This window comes from Zerene cesonia, chromosome 26 (assembly GCF_012273895.1).
Source record: "Zerene cesonia ecotype Mississippi chromosome 26, Zerene_cesonia_1.1, whole genome shotgun sequence".
Taxonomy (NCBI): domain Eukaryota; kingdom Metazoa; phylum Arthropoda; class Insecta; order Lepidoptera; family Pieridae; genus Zerene; species Zerene cesonia.
In genome coordinates, this window is record NC_052127.1 from 6273219 (window position 1) to 6291224 (window position 18006).

Sequence of the window (18006 nt, forward strand, 5' to 3'; positions counted from 1 at the left end):
CTTATATTGTTAAATGTCATATTTTCTACATTCCAGCTATTCATCACTCTAATGGACAAGTTGCGTCTGGAGCTGAGAGCTATGGACATGATTCAGCCAGAACTTAGAGAGCTAAGGGACACCATGGATTGCCTCGCAATGCTGCCGGAGGACTTTGAGGGGAAAGTCAAGGTATTATTTGAAAATTATGAACAAAATATCCACCGTTATGTTAGTTGCATTTTTTACGTCAATTCGAAAAAACGGTGAAGGTAATCAGTATATTTGGGTTTGTTACCTCGGGAGTTTCAACTGCCTGAACTGTATTTTTTTAAAGGTAGTGTCTCCCGTCCTATTTAAAATTGGTCTAATCCTGACAATTTAAAGTGATTTTTTTTTTCGTTAAAAGTAGATGTATGTTTTAACTACATTTATTGTTTTACATAATATAATATTATAAATGTGTAAGTGTATATTTTTGTCTGTCTTTCTATTAGCGCCATGGATCTTCTTTTTAATTTTTTTTTTTTTTTAAATAATCTTTGATCAAACCAGCGAAGCGGGCACCATCTGAGTGTCACATACAGCTGATATTTATTTCGTATATTTTTTAGTATTTATCTATTTCCGTTATATTTTCAGCATAATATGTACATACATCGCAGCAAAGAATATTAGAAAGAATAGAAAATTCTTTCTTTTTTTATAAATTATTTGTATTTCCACGCCAGGTGCAAGAATGGCTGGACAAGTTGTCAGAGATGTCAGCGTCGGACGAACTGTCGGAAGCGCAGGCGCGTCAGCTGATATTCGATCTGGAAACATCGTACGGAGCTTTCAATAAAGTGCTACATTGATTTGTTTTGGGGTATGTTCGAGATGTTTTTGTCTTTAAATATTATTTTTTTATCAAGTAGCCCAAGGGGTGCTCTACCTCTGCACCACCGCCTAACAGTATTTCCTGGGACACCCTGCGTATTAAGTCCTCTGTTAAGAAAACTTTTGGACCGATTTTGATGACCAACACCCAACAATCCCAACAACAGTAACTGATCATTATATTAATCCGACTTATGGTTTTTGAGTTATGCGTGAATAATCAATTACACACATTATAATATTTGGTATGTTTTTAGAAGCTAATATAGACTGCTAGAATTAATAACCTCTTGTTTTAAGTCGGTTAATTAACTCTATTCTTTCTTTTTTCTTATCTTTTATCGGAGTACGTTAAAATTAGGGTTATGTTTTTCAATGATATTTATATATTTCATTGTATTTTGTTAGCTATTAAGCTAATCAAATCAAATAAAAAAATGTGTATCAATGTTTTCGCACACACACATATTTTTTTGTTTCAGATCAAACAACAAAAATCCTGAAAATTGTGTAACCAATTTATATCAGTTGTTTAATGTAATATTCGCAATTTGTATTTAGATTAATAAGTTATTAAATAATGTAATATATACATTGTATTTATTTTTAATGAAAGTTGCAACCATAATTTTTTAATTTTTGGGTATATTTCCGAATAAATAAAAAATGAAAATAATCACTACAGAACTAGACACTACATTTAACGAGAACAATTTCAAATCTTAATCAATTTTATGTATGTAATTTTAATAATTTCAATACATTTTACTTCGACTGAACATTGAAATGAATAAGCGTATAATTGGAATTTTTTTCGTGTTATTATGTACTGCACTTATACAACAGGTGAGGTATTTAAAGTGCACTCTTAGATGTATGTAACAATTTAACTTATAATTAAATCATATTATAATATGACGCTCTTTCGTTTTTCATGAAATATTAAAACTCAGATCTCTTTTTTGAAAAGCAATCCAAAGAGCAATTTATAAATTATATGAAGTTCAGTATTGCCACTTAATAATTAATATTTTCAAGTTTCCCATTGTCGCCTATTGCCTAATAAAATACAATTTTTAGGCGATTACCAGCACATTCCATGACCTTGACAAAAAGTTCCACCTGGTCTCCGAAGCTTACCAAATTGCTAAATCTTTATTCGTGCAAGGACGTAATAATTACGATCAATTGAAAAGGAGATCTTTAGCCGCAATGGATATGTTTTTAGATCTTATGGAAATATTAAATGAAATGATGGCAAAAGAGCTTAGAAGTGCTATTGTCAAGTTTTATAGAATTAAGTTCTTGCATGACTTTTCTAATTACGTAATAAGTATGGAAGAGGTTTGTATAAAAATCTAGAGGTCAAAATATTTCCATTTCCTTTTTTAAATTTTAAATACGGATTTCCATACCATAGATAATGGATATATTAGACCACTGCCTAATAGGACCAGTAGAGAAGGTTAACTTTACGAGGAACCAATTTCACGGTATGATCAATAACTTCGAGGACGTGAGGCACTTCGAGACGGTGGATAAGTGCCATAATGAACTACCAGATGAAGTTGCTGCTGCGCACTGTATACTGCATCAAGCAGTTCTGTGAGTAAGAGTCAAAAGGGAAGAATTAGGAATATTATTTTGTTTTATTTTCTACGTTGGGTTGCCGACCGAACTCTATACTCGTTTATTTACCTCGTTTTATTTTCTAAGAAAAGTTCGATAACGAATTTTCAAATTACAAAAATTCTTTTTAAACCTCTCCCCTTCAAATTAAAATCCGTATACTTTTATACATTTAATGTATGAGAATTTTAAAATGGTTCCAGTTTTAATGAAACAATGCAAGACAGTCTGGTATCAATTGTGGAAATAAAAACGAAGCAGACCGCAAAAGACGTAAATTCATCATTTCATGATGTACATAAGTGTTTAAATCATTTTGTACCCAATTTCTTTGAACAACTTCTTGTTGATGCTTACTCAGGTTTGTTCCTCCCAGTAAGTAGAATAGAGTGCGGACCATGAAAGAACTCTACAACTAAAATAATGATGTCAGTATTTAAATCAATATTCTAATGCCCCCGAGTGAGGGTAAATATATATAAAAACACTATCGTATCTATTATGTTTGTCATAAAGGGTTACGAAAAATATCGCTTCATAGTTCATGTTAACAGTTGTCGTTGATCAGATGTTTATTCATTGTACGCAAAAATATGGAAACGATTTGGGACATTATTCTGAAATGTACAAAGGTTTACTGTCAGTTGTATATCACCAGTCCAGTGGTAGTGTGGTGGTGTGAGAAAAAGTATGAATTATCTGGACAAATCTATTTACTCATTTTAATGTAATTCCTTGTTTCTATAGGGCTCATATGCCATACAATATTTTATTCAAGTTATTATTCTAAGGGGGCAACTCGTGGCAAGTACTTTTATAATGTAGCTGTTCTTCAAATTTAATCAGAAATTTAGCCGTGGCCTTCTTTCGTGGCTCATTCTCTAGATATGGTAATGTATGTCAAGCTACATTTTCAATAGTTGCACCACTTATGAATATAGAATGTCTGGCAGTATTTTAACGATTTTTTGTTTTTGTATGTATTATTTTAGTGAAGCCTCCGCTTGGATTAAGATACATTACATTTAAAAATTCTAAAGTTACAAAAACAACATTTTACTAAGGTTTTCAAGAGAAAATGTCAATGTACATTCAAATAATACCTTTTTTTTTAGTTAACTGCGAATACATAAGGGTAATTAATGCATCAATTGTTGACTTCACCCTAGATAAATGGCGTAATAGCAATCAAACCTTATTTCCCAAGAAATGGGGGAAATTAGTAGCAAATTTAAAGGAAAAGTATGTAAAATTATATTTTGGCTTTAAAGTTTGTTTGTTTGCTTCGTTGTTATTATATTACGAATAAAATTTTCAGAGCAAAATCTCAAAAAATAAACACGCAAGAGCCTTTGTACATGACTTTGTTTGCGGCAAACATTTCATCTCAAGATATCGTTAAGGCTTTGTATTTATAGATATAATATAATTATAATAAAACACTAAATCAACAATTGCGGTTTTTAATATAAATTTAAAGTAATTTAAATATGGGTATAAAAGTGATCTTAGTCTATAGTACGCATCATACACATAGATAAAGGATCTATACTAGGTTCAGACGCCCATAATTTATGTTATTCTCTGTGGTCGATTACTAAATACCTACTAATTTCATATTTGACACTAACATTTAAAACTGTTTTTGTTTACATGACGCGATCGGTGAATTTCGGGTATCAATTGTTATTTTGTGAGTTAATTATAAACTAACATAGTACTTATGTTAACAAATTTCAAAATAAAATGCCAAAAGCATTCAGCGAAATGCTTGAAAATGGGCATTCATACGACGAGCCCGATCGTATGCCGAATAATATTACGATAACTTATTTGGATATTTTAATGTATGTGGTAGCTATAATAGGCCACTTTGTGGATCTTGGATTAGACATAAACGTTGCTGTTCAATACTGCTTAGCGAACCGAATGCTAGAGTTTGGCTGGACTCTGATTTTTATACTTCTACCAGCGTTTGTGAACACAGCTGTTTCAGTAAGGATGTAAGTATAATTTATCCCATATTTATATCCCTTCTATTCATTTTAAAGTATACAGATGTTCTATTTCTTATTTCCTATATCACTAATTTCGACATAATTGATGATGACAGATCTAAAATAAGTTTTCCCTCTCAATAAACATTTTTATAAATCGCAGACATTCTCAGTTAGAACTCTTAAATGTTATAAATTGTACTAAGGAGCCCATTTTTAATTCATACAAAATACACATTTTATATCAAAGTTAAATGAAACAAAGAGTGTAGGAATTTAAATCCTGTGATAAGTTGTGACTCAGAGGTGATACAGTGTTAAAACAACAGTGTAAACAAAACTCGTAACTTTAGTCTCCATAAATGTTATTTAATTAGAACATATGATGATTGATGGTCCATGAACTTTAATTAGAACATAATTATTTGACGACTATTGTCCTTGAAAGAATTTTCATACAAATTACAAACAATATTTGCATTTTAAATTTATGCTTATTAAAAAAAATTTGAATCTCTATAGTTTATTTTTATATATATACTCATTTATGACAGCAAATACTACTAACAACCCAACCAGTGGCCTGTTGAAAACCAGAGCATATTGTATGAGTACTATTATCAAACCAATTATGTAGAAGGCAAAAGATGTTTATTTTAGTTTAATTTTGTTTTGAAAATTTTTATATTACACTTGGAGTTGTTACACCTGCTGGTACATCAACAAACCCGCAAGCCCAAGGTCTAAACCTCCAGTGGAGCACTTCAGAGTCTGCGAACTTAAAAACCAAATTTGCTTGCTGGCTCTTTCTGGATCCTTTAAATTCTAATTATGCAGTGCAAAAACTGCAAAATATGATGAGGGTAGACTGTTTAGTATGCCAATTGATCACCATTGCGAGCCAACGGGCTTATAGTGCTTGCAGACTCAGCATTTGGTGGGCTCCAAAAAAAAAAATTGTATACCGTCATATTATGCAAATTTTTTCTGTAATAACAGGTATTCTCAAGATAAGCAGCAAAACTCATTAAGCAATGAATTTACCAAGAGGAAATGGTTGCGAATATTCATTCTTGTTCTGCAAATGGCGCCAATACTCCGATTTGCTGACGCCCTGATGTGAGTTGTGAACAAATGTTATTCACTGTTTCTTTTATGTGACATATATTTTTGTTAATACATAATTTAGTAATCTATTATCAGATATTTTATGAATTAAAAAGAGTAACTACAGAGTTTATTGTCAGCTCTTCTCTGTAGAAATGGCTTTCCGAACCGGTGGTTAACATTAAAACTATATGACGATTCAAAAGTGCTTCTATAAGAAGTCTAATTGAAATATGAAAATTAGGGTTACATACCTGAATGGAATGGTCCATACGCATTTGCTAAGAATTTTTTTGCTTTTTTTTTGCCATGATTTAAAACAAAGTCTATTTGATCGATTTTAAAAATGGTGTAATCATAAGAAAATTATTCCTTTAATAAACACACTTTCAACCTAATTTAAAAAAGTATAAAGCTTTTAAATCGACAATTTGAAGGTGATTTCATTTTTTTTTAATTATTTTGAACCTACCCGGTCTCATACCTGGCCCACCACACCACATACTGTGCACCAGCTTTGAACAATAATGGTTGATAAAAATAACTATATATTCAATCAAATTTCGATATCTGAATTTGAACCTTTAGATTATGCGGGTACACAGTAAAAGATATACGCACTTTTTCTTTTATTTTTTTACATTTGTCCAGCTACGCCATCAAATCCCGTCGAGCGGAACGCAAGCGCGATCAGGCATCCCAACGGATGTACTACAGTCTCATGCTGAAAGAGGATTCTGATGCTGCTCTATTGAGGATATTCGAGTGCTTCCTGGAGGCAGCACCGCAGCAAGTGTTGCAAATGAGTATTTTGATGAGACAGTTCTCAGACGCAGATAGAGATCTGTTTGCTGGTGAGTAGGCACTTTAGTCCCGTTTCCCTTTGTATGTTCTAAATTATACTCATATTAATATTTGGTATATGAATTTTAATTTAGAATGCAAAATGCATATATCTAAATTCATCGTATGGTACTTATGTAAAAAAAAGTCATGATGTTAAAAACCTCTATGTAAAAATAAAAACTCGTATCCATATCCCTTCCCGTTCTTACACTTTTGCGTTTATTGCTTATATAGATATTTCGTATTTGATACATCATCAATTAACAAAAACGTATTCTTTCGAAACTCGGGCCAACCATCAGCTCAGTTGCCCGCTATGACATAAAAAATGTAAAAATGGTAAATATTTCACGCGCCCTGGTGCCCGTGTGTGTGATCGCAATTGTTGGTTTTTCTAATGTAATGTTTCTAATGTAAATTCTTAACTAATGTAAACCATATAAATTCCAGTGCACCAAATATTATCAATCTGCTCATCAATCGTTGGCATGGGCTGGTGCTTAGCAGCTTACCAGCGAGCGATTCGGTTCGCCCAACAGGACAAGAGTAACATCACGTGGTGCGGCACCGTGCTGCAAGTGCTGTGGCACTTCTTGGTTACACGTGAGTTTTATTCAAACTATATATAATGTGTATATATTTAACTATAAAAGATAAAGCAGGTTGCGTATGTCGTATGAAATAATTTAAAAATGCAGAACTGAATAAACTCAAAATTTGACACAAATCAGATATTGTTTTTTTTTTCAAAACTATGTGTTTTAAGGTAAAGTTACCAATATTATGTCAATTTAATTTTATCTCGAGCTAGCCTTTAGCCCGCAATACCATCATGGATGGGACCAATTACAATTTAGTCTAACAAAATATACATAATATTTTAGTTGAAGTATCAATTTTTATTTTTCAGTGAGCCGAATAACATCACTATCTATAATAGCGTATCTCTTCCCGTATTGGACGATTCTAGCTTGCGCCATCCATATCCTCATAATGACAACATGGCTTCAACTCCTTGAACAATCCGCATTCTGCGCGCAAAATAAGTTCGGCGAAGTGTTTTTCTCATTAGCTCTAGGCGGAGTTTATTTATTTACATACATTTTGCCCGTCGAAGGTCGGACTCGATACAGATACACAATGTTCTATAGTCTATGCTTTGTGCAAAATGTTATCTGCGGTGTAGTGTGGTTTATTTACGCGGGAAATGATTTAAACGTATCGATATTTTTCTATCCGATTTTAGTTTTGAGCGTCGTGCCATATGTGTTTGGATTAGTGTTTATGATTATTTATTATAGGTTCTTTCATCCGAAAGTTAGTGTCAGTTTATCCGTTTCGTTTAAAGGCGATGAAGCAGAGATAAGTTCTTAGTGTAACGTGCCAAAGTGTCATGGTAATTATTAGTCTATAATATCAAAAGGTGTAAACTGTTATTAATAAAGATAGTGAACGATGTATTAAAATGCTCAAATAATCCTGTAGTAATTAATTAAGCGGAAATGTGTTGATTAAGAAAAAGTCTTACTCCTATCCCTCATAGCAAGATGTTTTAATTTTAACGTGAAGTTTTAATTTAAACGTATCGATTAATGATTAACAATAAATACATTATTTTATTACTGTAAGTATTGCTTCTTGCCTAGTTGGTGTCTAAGTGAAAAATTATTTCGATGTATGTACGTATCTATAAATCTATAGATAAAGGCAATTCGTTATTTAAGTATGAATACAAAAATTATTAAGTACAAAGTTGCATTTTAACTTAAAGACGCGCGACGAAAATAGAGCCATACTCAAGACTAGTCTTATCGCTATTTTGAAGAATACTTGTCTATGGAGAGTGCAAATCAAATTTATGTTCCTTTTTAAATTCATAGCGCGTTAGCAATCGAAGGTCGCTTATATTTGCAAAGTTCTTCGTTCAAATAGAAAAATCAAAAATCTGAATATTAAAGAATTTTTTAAATTATATTATTCATCCAGAAATTACTGTGATCTTTTCGGCGAAAAGTTTCCGCTAGCGTGTTCAGATGTGTGGCCGTGACGACGCTCGATGTTAATGGAATAAATTGCGTTGAAACATAATTTAAAAAATCTTGAATTTTTAAATGTATAGCAAACGTGCTTGACGTTTGATTTTCAAATTCAAGAAAATACAACGATCTTATTTACGAAGGAAAGCATCCAGCTCCTTTATTAGAAGTGATATATTAATAAGCATCCTATTGTGATTCATTAAAATTAATAATAATAGTTTACTTTACTATTTATTTTTACCATTATAATTTAGGTAAAGTTTTTATACCATCAGAATCTGTAATCAAACCCTATATAACAAAATCCTTTGTATAAAATCTCAATGGAATATACCTACTCAATTTTATTTTTTTATAATATTGTTTTAAGTATTTGTTAAACTTTATAGTATTATACTGGTAGGAATCACTGAATCTCCTAAATTATGTATACTAAGCAGTGTATTATATTTTATATGGATTTTCGTCGCAAACTTTTGAATGTCATGTTTTTACATATGTTTTATACCAGTTTTAAATAAAATAAATATTTTAATTTTCATTCTGAAGTTTTATTATTTTAATTACATATAATTGTTAAACACTTATCACATTATAATACATTATTATTACATACAATTTATAAACTAAATTGATGAAGCTTATGGACACTTCACTGATATATTGTTCATTGGCTGTAAATAGACAACCAATAATCTCTTTCAATTTAAATTCAAATTATCTTTATTCAAGTAGACTTTTACAAGCACTTTAAAATGTCTTGGAATTTTTTTTTATATTCGGCCATAAAACATATACCTATTAAAAGTCCTTGCTTCTTACACAAGATTTAACAACCATTACACTTAATAACAAAATTATGGTCACCAAATAAATGGTGCCCTTTCTCTCAATATCTTCAAGCCATGTTTATTCCATTCGCTCTGGTTGATCCACAGCTCTATAGCAGACTCCAAACAAGACATAACTGCAGCTCCCTTCCATACTGTACTTGCGGGATCTATGTCCTTTGGCGATGTTACAATTTCTAACTGTTCAGTCTTATATGCGTATGGTATTTGCAGTGCTAATCTGTTCTGTAACCAGACATTTAATCCGTGTACTTTAACTCCTCCACCGACTATCAGAATACTGCTATACATTTTGCGTTTTAACTCTTCATTGGGACAACGATCAATACTTTGTAATATGGCTGCATCCAAGCTCAAAACTTGTCCCGGAGCAAGTGATACAATATCGGAGGGGCCACCTTCTAGTGTATCTACAACAATGTCTTCATCAGGATTTGCAGATGGTTGTACCTCGTTAGTAGCTTCAATTTGCTGACTCTCATTAGCAGATGCATCTGCAGTTTCTTTTTTCCTCCCTGTTTCTCTCAAAAATTCCGCATCAAAAGGGTCTTCAGGATCGCTAGGCTGTCGATTTTGAATCTTGGTTGCTTTCGGACCTGTTATTTTTAGTAGATCTGTGTAGAACAATGCTAGAGGTGATATAATGCACTCATCACCAACTTGTAGAGTGAATTTATTAACAACATCACCTGGGTGATCTACCAAAAAGGTTTTCTCTTGTGGCCCACACACATCCAAGTTTACATGACAGAAGTCTTGATACAGATTTCGCATGAGGATCACATCTCGTGGTATATTTTCATTCCAATTTTTATATGGGAAAGCACTCTTGTGAAACATCCAGGACAGTGCCTGACACACATCACCAGCTCCATAGTCCATTCTTAGTCTAGTAGTTTTGTGAGAAATGCCATCTTCAACACATGAAATTGCAGTTTTTTGATCACCAATGTCAACAATGCAGGCTGATCCTATACCAGCTCCAAAGGTAGCACCTACACTTTCTTGTACCAAAAAACAGTCTCCAAACCCTAAATCTCTTAATAATAAAGACATTAAATATTTTAAATGAGACCTTGAGTAGATATCTGGTATGAGCAGTACACATCTGTATTTTACCAACTCTATAAGTGGTATACCAAGCTTGAACTCTATAATAGAACTCCATATAGTGTACAGATCATTAAGTACTGATGAAATTGAACCACCTACTTCAGAATGTATGTTAAAATCACCTCTCTTGTAGGGAAAGTGTATATTGTATGGTAGTTCTGGGTCTACATCGAGTACTAAATCACCAATAATAATGTCACATTCAACTTGAGGCCAGGGTTCACCGTCATTCACGATTTCGGGCAGAGAGCGACGATTAAATGCTGCTATCTGTTGAGGAGGCGTGGCGTATCTTCTCGCCCCATTCGACTGCATACAAGACTGTAGCGTGTGCGATATTTGCAAGCGACATTCCTCCAGTTCCTCAATCAGATCTTTTGTTTTAGGTACACTAGGCGGAACGAAAGGGTCACGATATATTTTTCCATTGGGCCGACGTTTTCTAGCAATGCAATGTAATTGTTTTACGGGTAGTAGATCAGATGCTCTTCCAATACGCACATAGAGCGATCCTGGGTGGATAACAATAATTCTATTTGATGGAAACTGTTGAAACGTCTCGGAACCGGCATCCTGTACAGTACTCATCGTGATTCGTTATATTACACGCTCACGAGGTTTGTATATATTTTAAACAAATATTTTACATATTATTAATAAATAATAATAATTATTAGGTTGCGTTGAAGTCAATAATTATACCCATGAAATTAATAATATAAACATAACCCTCAAATGTAAACCACAAATTGACAGTTGACGCAAATTATATAAATGAAAACTTCACATTCTCTATGACGATAAAATATATAGAGTATTTTTAAAATTGATACGTTTCAACTAGACGGGTAATGATGACCTACCTACCTACCTATTCTTATTTTTTATAAACTACTTACTTTTGTTGTTAAAAGACTCGTGCATTATTTGCCCAATATCTTGACTGCTAAGAAGTACATACATATATACATTTAATCAAATAACTAAAGCTCGCGAATTGAAATTTTGACAAAAACATTTTCGAACTGATGTCTGAGATGTCATACACTATCATATGTCATATGTGTTTTGTGAATTGTCATATTATTTCGTTTGATAAAAGTCATTGGATTAATGAAAATAATACAAATAGTGTTTATAAGTATAAATTTTATAATCATATAAAATATTTTACTACCATGGCATCTAGAAGTTTGACTGAAGTATTTGTATTAATGCGAAATAATGCTATACACAGTCGACAAATATTTTCGGAACAGGTATGATAATATTATTGTAATATTGATTGGTATTTGAAGTTGCAATATATTTTAATAACAAAGGTAATATTCCGAAACCTTAAATTCGGATCTAATGCATTTTAATCAAGTGATCTAAGATTTTTTTAATTAATCAACAAACACGCCATCCTGTTAATGGCTTTCGATTTTTAAGCTTTATTGAAAGTGAAAGTATTTGTCTTTACTTATATGAACTTCTTACTGCCTAAAAATGACAATTTTTTTTTTTGTATCTTTTAAGGCCAATGACCATGAAAAAGTTAGACTTATGCGGTCTAATTCTCATGATATGGAAGCTGGCATGGAACTGAGATCAGAGTCAGATGCACCACCATCATGGAGCGATTGTTTGGAAGAAACCCATTACATTATCTCAAGGTAAGATGCATAAATTCATTTAGATAAATTAGTCTTAGCATTGTGAATTGTTAATTGTCTTATGCACATAGCAATCAAGTGGTAGGTCAAGTTAGGCACATACTGAACGAAATAAATTCTTTTGGACTAAATATTTAGATATTCTTCAAATTTTTTTTTTATAATTTAAAGTTTTACATTATAAAATCAATTAAGTTTACTCTTCCATAAAAAAAAACTTGGTTATAAGTGTAAAATAAATAGCTCATTCCTACTGGAATTTCCTTTGACTGTGCAGGGGAAGCCACAGGCAGTAAAGAACATTCAGGTGTTTACTAGCTATAAAGAATGCTTAATATATTCTTGTGTTTGATTTTATGCGTGTATTATACATTAAGAAATTAAAAAGGGCATCTCCCTGTGACCATGATAGCTGTAAAGTGTTTGAAATGGTGGGTTAATAATATAATGAATAGATTGCGTTTAAAAGTCTTTTATTTCTAAAAGAATACTTAAGTTTTGAATATAAATTGCATTTGCTCTAATCTTCAGAAAAAACTAATATAGGAAAGAAAATATTGAATCTTTCCAATGGTTTCCTATTGTTTTCGGTATCAGACTGGATTGGTATTATTGTAATTAAATGAATATATTATCTATACATATAATTAAATCATAGCTTAGTCAAAACTGTACATTGAATATTTATTTTATTTTTGTAGTTTGATCTAGAGCTAACCAAACCCAAAAATTTTCAAGAGTTCATACTTGTTAAAGCTAGAACTAGAGTTGAATCTAGATTTAAAAACTATACTAAACTCAAATTCTTAAAAAGGCATGATCTTTATGCAGTTTGTTATACCCTATCAAGAGAAACACATGTGTTGAGGAAAATTTTCTATTCCCATTGGCTTATTATTGACAGGAAACTAAAAAATATTTGAACTCATCAGATTCTCTCCTGATAAAACCCAATAATTTCCAGGTTAAAGAGCAAAATATCAGAGTTGCAAGCTCGCCACGAGCGGCAGATCCGGCGGCCGGCGTTGGACGACAGCGGTGAGCAGCAACACATCGAGAGAGTGGCAGCGGATATTGGGAAGCACTTCACGCAGGCGCACGCGAGGATCAGCAATATTAGGGCGCAAGTTCGACACGGTATGTGTTATGGTTTGTATGTCATGGGGAGGTAATGTTTATAGATATTTTGAGTATATTAATCTCTCTATATCTATTTGTTCACATTGTTTTTATTGTTTGCCGTTATAAATTGATTATACTATTCTTTTATAAAATACTAGACGCTCTTCCCGGCCACGCCCGGATATTAAGATTCCTTTTTTATCCCAAGGCAGTATTTTATCGGGATAATAAGTATCCTATCACCTAAGTCAGCTATTACCCTGTCTGTATAAGAAATTTAAACAAAATCTGCTCAGTAGTTTCAACGTGATTGACGGAAAAACACTAGCAGTGTAATTGAACAAATAAATCTTTGAGTTATATAGCCTATAAAACATTTTTACTCATTTATACTATTATACCATTATACCTTCCTTTCCAGGTAATAAATCCGAACAGAAACTAGCAAACAATGTAGTTTTAGCTCTAGTGACAACATTACAAGATCTCAGTATAACCTTCCGATCCGCACAATCGAATTATCTCAAATCACTAACATCAAGGGAAGAGCGATCGAATGTTTACTTCGATCTACCTAATTTCGAGGAACTTAGCCTCGATGACAACGAGCTCCTCCCCGGACTAACGAACAACCAGACAGACTTACTGTTCGCATTACCCAGCACGTCTAACTACGAGGAAGAAGGTAGAAATTTGAACCAGAAACAACTCTTGCTCATGGAAGAAGAAAACACCCAAATGATAGCGGAAAGGGAGAAAGAAGTGAACAAAATTGTACGTTCAATAGTCGATCTGAATGACATTTTCAAAGATCTGGCCCACATGGTCCACGAACAAGGGACCATATTGGATCGAATCGATTATAACATCGAACAGACCCAGGTACAAGTTCACGAAGGCTACAAGCAGTTGCAGAAAGCAGAACGGTACCAACGGAAGAATAGAAAGATGCATTGTATACTTATATTAGCAGTTGTCGTTATAGTTATGGCAATATTGTTGATTATTGTTAAGAGTTAGCTTAACGCCACGCCCAGGACTGGGTTTGATTAAGGAGCTAGCGAAAACAAGGGATTTCGTAAGCTATTCGATTCTCAGAGGACAATTCGTCAAAGTTTATGACATTTAATGACTTCCATTTATACAAGACTAAAGATATTTCCTTGATTACTCTTAGTATCACAGAATCCAGCTTGATACTTGCTTGCAAAGGTATATAGCAATGAGTTTAAAATATAAAAAGTATACCATAGATATTAAAAATAAGAATAGAATAGATTCTATGTGTCTTATAATCTATGAAGCAATAGATATCATGCAGATACAGACTAACTAAGACAATGATTTCATATTTAATATGCTAAATATTTTCGCAAGTACCCAATTGTTACTGTTTTTATTTTTGGAGATTTTTTAAACCTCCCAGTTACACCTTAACTAGCTAACTAATATTTTAACAAAAATGAGTCCAGAGATAGTTTTCCTGTTAATTAGAAGACTAAAATGACATATTCTATGGATATTTGTTACCAGTTGTAAAAATTAGAGTCCGATGCTGTACAGTACATAATGCTAATAGTCATAAAGAACAATATTTAATAAGAGCAGACCAGAAAAATACCAGTAAAATGTTATTGTAGTTAGAAAAAAATGTGAAAGGTAACAGAAGTTTTTTGAGTATTGTAAATTTACTCGATTGAAAACAAATTTTAACATAATCATTAAATAAAGTGAGAAAATAGCTTTTGTACAAAATATTGAAACTTATAAAATATTTAATTAATTTATTAAGTAGGTATTATTTACTTATTATAAATATTATTTTAGCAAATCCATAACTGAGATGGTGCGATTATAATTAATATATTCTAGTCCCTATTTATATTAGGATAAGTTAGTTGTAATAAACATATTCCTCGCTTATTTTATTTCAACAAAAGATAAAGTGAGCAATATTTATGAACACATGTTGAAATATAGATACTTACAAATTCAAACACACTCTTTGAATATGCTGCTTAAAATATTGTAATGCAGCTTACAGCTTTAGCAATGGCATTGATTCCTTATTCTAGCTATCACTAAAATATCAAATGATTACTTGAACTGAAAATGTTTGTGTGCAAAACATCGGGATCTGCCATAAAATATTTAATTTGGGATATATTTATGTTTTATATGTTTAGTGCGCATGTTTGACACAATAATTCGGAAATATATGTACCTACTTGATTAAGGCTTGTGACTTGTATTTGCAATGAATATAAGAGAAGTGTTTGTTACTCTATGTGTATATTTATCAATATTTTAACATTTTAATAATTCATTTTAGAATAATGAACTGCCCAGTGCCTAGTTTACACAATTCCTCTTTTGTGTTGCCAGATAGCGAAAAAAGCCGAAACCTAGATGTTAGAGGTTTGAATGTGTGAGTGCCAATGGAAAATCATTATTTATTTTCTCTCAACTAAATAATTTTTTATACATATTGTATCTTCGAATTGTTATAGTTTAAAACGGTGAATGTTTGTGCACTAACGGTATATCAATTCCCGAGAGACATTGAGACCACCAGAGATCCCTTTCCTTTTTCTCACTCTTTCCATTCCATTTCCCTTAAAAGCGTCAAAATTCTAATCTAGGGAAAGAGTCATAGACTTTTTTGTTTATGTTAAAAGTATCCTTGTCTTTTTGATTTCCAAAGTATTGTTATTTTTACATTTGTAATCAAATTTAAAAATAATTAAAAGGGATCATTCCAATTAATTAAACACTTAATTTAAGAAAATAAAGTTACTTATCATTGTTAAAAGTTGTTATCTATGGAATAATTATTAGAAATAATAAATGTGTATTTATAATTGTTTTTGTCTTTTATTATTCTCTTACGGTTTGAATAACAGTTCAGTGGTTGCAAGCGGTTTAATAAGTAAGGGTTTAGTCTGTTCGTCTCTCCTGTATGCAGTGGGAGCCTTACATTATACACTATGCTTTCCTCCCAGTCCATGGGTTATAACAATCTGTCTGCGCTATTAAACAGTGGCTTTGCATTTATAATATTATGAATTTACTGGGTTCATGTCAATTAGGATTTTAATCAATTTTGATACAAATATTCAATTTATTCAATTTGTAATAAATACGAATTCCAACTATTACAAGTAGTACGAGAGTTATGTAGTAGGCCCCGATTTTTTTTATATAATCGAAGGTTCATAGCTTAGTATGAAACAGATACAGAGACATTTATTTTAATTTTAAAATTTGGAGATTCGATCGCCTCTTTGATTAAGTTTAAAAGTAGGGGAGCCCAAGAGGGGTTTACTCGAGATCGTCAGATGAATATAAGGAAAGGTACTGTAGGTATACCTATTACTAAGTACCTCCGGAAAGTATGAGCAGTTAATATTATTACTAATTAATACTAAGCAGGGTTCGCTCAGACGAACCGCAGGAAATTTAAAAATATAATTATTTAAGTTTACACTCAAATCGTTAGATTAGAAAAAATTTGAAAATTTCTTGTGTTGTAGATGACCCCTAGTATCTTAATTTGACGCGCTCGAATCTATACTTTTTTTAGTTTACCTTTTCTTCATAGCCATGAAATTACCATCAAACTCGTAAGAATAATATATATTTCATTTTAGTTACATGCTGGAGCATGCAAAATAACAAAATCTAACGCGTTTCCTTATTTCCATAGCCATGTTTTTCTTTTTAGAAAAAAAAATCAAAAAAAGTTTATTACCGCTAAAATTGAAAACATTAAAGGACTTTTTTTCTTGCTATCGTCTAATCTACGAATTCCAATAGGTTTCCGAGACGCTCGACTAAATCACATTTAGCATCTTGACCTCCCCCTACTATAGTATTTTATGCCTGAACAATGAAATCGAACTCGAGTTATTTATTTCTGCGGAGTGCCATATACAGTTTAGAAAAAAAGTGCTAAATCAGACAATAGACTTCTGTAGCCCACCGAACTTTAGGTAAATACTAAATACAGGAAGTAGGTCAATGTATTGGAATGTAACTACGCAATATGATTTCATGAATTTTATGTTGATTTTACTAACAATGAGAGCAGCAATTACATGGCACTTTAGTTATTCGTAACTAGGCGCTGCACTCGGGTTAAAGGGATGGAAAAAATGTACTATCTAGGTACAATTGTCAAATTCAGCTTCATAGTTTTTGAATTTATCTATCACAAACAAACAATACTTTCTCTTTCTAATATTAGTGTATTATTAACTACATAAAATAGCTATGTAACGCGATTTCACGCGCGTGTAAATAATGAGCCATGAGATACCTCATCATTTCCCCCCTACCAGACAATATCATTAAAAATATCTACTCTTTACTGATTTCCATCCTCTATTACTCATTAAATACAAGTTTTATTGTCACGATGATATAGTAAGTCTTCACAGCTTATATTATCTGTGCCTCCCCCACATGTATGATGTATTCTCCGTAAAATTCTTATCATATCGGTTCAGCCGTTTTGGCTATATTAGAAAAAAGAGAAATAAACTCACTTTTACACATGGGACAGATGTATTTGTTTCACTGATGGCCTTCCTTTTTTACGGATATATGAAATTAACCTTCTCTGTGCTGCCAGACCGAAATATTTTTTGTTAGTCCTCATCAGCAATCGAATCCGAGACCTCTCGACATTGTGGGAGTCGAGCACTCTTTGGCACGAATTGTGCCAGCTCGCACCGGGGAAGTACCACACCCCCACAGAAAACAGGCGTGAAATAATAGCTTGCTA

At 32.3% G+C, this 18006-nt stretch overlaps 5 protein-coding genes across 5 annotated transcripts; 4 read left to right on the top strand and 1 right to left on the bottom strand.

The window, feature by feature from the left end:
- The first annotated feature begins 36 nt into the window (after nt 1-36).
- Nucleotides 37-1450, top strand: LOC119836979 (vacuolar protein sorting-associated protein 28 homolog). Its single transcript, XM_038362454.1, has 3 exons — nt 37-171; nt 711-847; nt 1341-1450. Exons 1-2 carry the CDS (start codon nt 52-54, stop codon nt 834-836), a joined length of 246 nt encoding a protein of 81 aa, XP_038218382.1. The 5' UTR covers nt 37-51; the 3' UTR covers nt 837-847; nt 1341-1450.
- Nucleotides 1451-2070: 620 nt separating this feature from the next.
- LOC119837212 lies at nt 2071-3905 on the top strand. Its single transcript, XM_038362738.1, has 5 exons — nt 2071-2202; nt 2279-2463; nt 2691-2848; nt 3603-3729; nt 3806-3905. Exons 1-5 carry the CDS (start codon nt 2071-2073, stop codon nt 3903-3905), a joined length of 702 nt encoding a protein of 233 aa, XP_038218666.1.
- A 78-nt stretch (nt 3906-3983) lies between these two features.
- Nucleotides 3984-9017, top strand: LOC119837076 (XK-related protein 6). The gene is made up of 5 exons (XM_038362568.1): nt 3984-4490; nt 5484-5603; nt 6243-6445; nt 6888-7040; nt 7348-9017. Exons 1-5 carry the CDS (start codon nt 4234-4236, stop codon nt 7809-7811), a joined length of 1197 nt encoding a protein of 398 aa, XP_038218496.1. The 5' UTR covers nt 3984-4233; the 3' UTR covers nt 7812-9017.
- Nucleotides 9018-9058: 41 nt separating this feature from the next.
- Nucleotides 9059-11206, bottom strand: LOC119837118 (actin-related protein 8). Its single transcript, XM_038362623.1, has one exon. The coding sequence runs from the start codon at nt 11026-11028 to the stop codon at nt 9340-9342; it is 1689 nt and encodes a 562-aa protein (XP_038218551.1). The 5' UTR covers nt 11029-11206; the 3' UTR covers nt 9059-9339.
- Nucleotides 11207-11532: 326 nt separating this feature from the next.
- Nucleotides 11533-16082, top strand: LOC119837116 (syntaxin-16). Its single transcript, XM_038362621.1, has 4 exons — nt 11533-11699; nt 11962-12098; nt 13063-13235; nt 13642-16082. Exons 1-4 carry the CDS (start codon nt 11619-11621, stop codon nt 14238-14240), a joined length of 990 nt encoding a protein of 329 aa, XP_038218549.1. The 5' UTR covers nt 11533-11618; the 3' UTR covers nt 14241-16082.
- Nucleotides 16083-18006: the final 1924 nt, after the last annotated feature.